This window comes from Thermobia domestica, chromosome 13 (assembly GCF_964235325.1).
Source record: "Thermobia domestica chromosome 13, izTheDome1.hap1.1, whole genome shotgun sequence".
Lineage (NCBI taxonomy): Eukaryota > Metazoa > Arthropoda > Insecta > Zygentoma > Lepismatidae > Thermobia > Thermobia domestica.
Window position 1 is genome coordinate 215770535 of NC_137466.1, and position 2752 is coordinate 215773286.

Genomic DNA, 2752 nt, shown 5'->3' on the forward strand with positions numbered 1-2752 from the left:
AAATGTTCAATTTTTCAAGCTCTTTCGAACGAGGTATCACTCGACCTATGTTCTCATTTGAAAATTCCACGTTTACCTCCCTCCCCCCAAAATGGGGGGCGGGGGAAACCAAATTTTTGACTCATTTCTTAGGCCCCTCTGTATTGTACATTGTCTCTTAATATTTTTCTTATATGATGTATAGTTCGCGAGATATTGGCTTGTAACACTTATTTATAAGTACTGGAAGTTTTATCGGATACAGGACCATTTTTGGGGCCCATCTTGAAAACGGTGCCCCATATCAAAAATTGTTTCCTCCAAAAAATGTTCAATTTTTCAAGCTCTTTCGAACGAGGTATCACTCGACCTATGTTCCCATTTTAAAATTTCACGTTCACCCCCCTCCCCCCAAAATGGGGGGCGGGAGAAACCTAATGTTTGACTCATTTCTTAGGCCCCTCTGTATTGTACATTGTCTCTTAATATTTTTCTTATATGATGTATAGTTCGCGAGATATTGGCTTGTAACACTTATTTTGACTCACCCTGTATATATATATATATATATATATATATATATATATATATATATATATATATATATATGTGTGTGTGTGTGTGTGTGTGTGTATGTGTGTGTGTAATTATTTACTTAATTGTTTAAGTTAATTAATTATTTTAAATTAGTTAAGATCATCATTTTGTGTAATTAGCAACAATAGAATGCATCTATATAGAAATTTTCAAATAAGTATAATTGAAAGGGATTTGCTGTTGCCAATAGCCAATCAGAAGAAAGATATCTTAGCCGTTGAATGTATATACGATTGTACAGTTATACTGTATCACATATTGTCTGACGAAACCAAAGAGTTAGTTGGTGAAACTTTAACACGTGTTGAATTTTAATGAAAATATATAGTTTTGCTCAGCAAATAATTAGTTTATAATATAGTTGGTCTACATCACAATTTTTCGAAATGTGAAGTTAGCTTTCTTGGAACAACGAAAGAGCATATGCACATACTCCTCACATCATACAATGAGGTAGCTCCGGGCATTCAATTAATATCTCCTTCAAACGCTCATCTCCTAGGAACTGCTCTCTCAACAGAATCAAGAAAAACCTTATTAACTAAGAAGATAACCAAACTGGAGATGTATTTCGCACGTCTGTCATTAATCTCAGCACATTCTGCCTTTTATTTATTAAGAACATCATTTACTACTCCAAGATTACTATATTTTCTGAGAAGTTCACCTTCATGGAAGGAAGAAGATTTATTAGAACGCTTTGATAACACCGTAAAATCTGGTTTAGAATCTATCCTAAATTGCTTTCTTGAGGATAACACATGGCTTCAGGCTTCTCTGCCAGTTGGTTTTGGTGGATTAGGCATCCGACGAGCCATAGATTTGGCTATTCCCGCCTTCTTGGCATCATTCTATGGTTCCCGATGTCTAATAGAATCTCTTCTCCAACAGGATTTAAGCTTCCATATGGATTTTGAAGTTAAAGATTGCTCTTCCACTTGGTCACTTCTAGTTGGATCTGAATTACCTGAATTTAGTACCAGGCTAAAGCAGTCCACGTGGGAAGAACCTATTTTTAAATCACACTTCTCCTTTTTACTATGGTCTTCAGACAGCCTAGAAGACAAGGCTAGAATAATTGCTGCATCATCCATAGAAGGAGGAGCTTGGCTTAAAGCTTTACCTTCGTTCTCTCTAGGTCTTCATCTCAGTAATGAGAGTTTTCGAATAGCAGTTGCGTTACGGTTGGGAGCAAATATATGTGAACCTCATAAATGTCAGGCATGTAGGAATCCAGTAGATAAAAAAGGACTGCATGGACTGTCTTGCATAAAAAGTACAGGTAGATATCCGCGACACTCAACTGTCAATGACGTAATGAGAGCACTCATTTCAGCAGGTATACCGGCAATAAGGGAGCCAAATGGATGTAGTAGAACGGATGGTAAAAGACCAGATGGGATGACCTTAATACCTTGGAAGAGAGGCAAATCATTGATTTGGGATTTTACATGCACAGATACTTTCGCTCCTTCCAACCTTCCTTTCTCCTCACTCCAAGCGGGCAATGTAGCCAGTCGAAAGGAAACAGAAAAAAGAAGAAAATACAGTAACCTAACAGAGAAGTACCAATTTGTGCCCATTGCCATTGAATCCAGTGGATCCTGGGGCAAAGAAGGTCTCAGTTTTATAAAGGAAGTAGGTAAACGCATCACTCAATTGTCTGGCGATGATAGAGCAAGCACCTTCTTAATTCAGAGAATAAGTATGGCAGTACAAAGAGGTAATGCAACCTCTATATTAGGAACCATACCACCAGGTAAAGAGCTAGAGGAGATTTTTCTTCTTTAAAACACGTTTCTTTAAGTCATCTCATTGTTTTATGCTAGAAGAAGAAGAAATTTGATTTGTATATAAAATTTATTTATGTTAAAAGATAAATAACTATGATAAACAATTGTAAATTTATTGTATTTAATGATATCTATGAAAGAAAAATATGTAGAGAACACATTTAAATGTTTCGAAATTAGTTTATAAATAATTTCGCGAATTATACGGAGGCATTACTTCTTTATCTTTGCAGTAACGCGCAGAACATGGAAACAGACCATGTTACATAGGAGACCTATATGGGGGGAAATAAGAGCTTTTTTACAATTAATAATTTGCTTTATTTTACTTAATCATTAAATTGTTTAAATTTGTATTTTACTTGGTTATTTTTAAATAAAAT

At 35.4% G+C, this 2752-nt stretch overlaps 1 protein-coding gene across 1 annotated transcript; it reads left to right on the top strand.

Annotated features, from left to right (window-relative positions):
* Positions 1–999: 999 nt before the first annotated feature.
* On the top strand, positions 1000–2367 carry LOC145667968 (uncharacterized). The gene has a single exon (XM_081735392.1). The coding sequence runs from the start codon at positions 1000–1002 to the stop codon at positions 2365–2367; it is 1368 nt and encodes a 455-aa protein (XP_081591518.1).
* The last annotated feature ends 385 nt before the right edge of the window (positions 2368–2752 follow it).

Coding starts and splice junctions, on each gene's coding strand:
- LOC145667968 (XM_081735392.1), top strand. CDS start 1,000: ATGCACATACTCCTCACATCATACAATGAGGTAGCTCCGGGCATTCAA.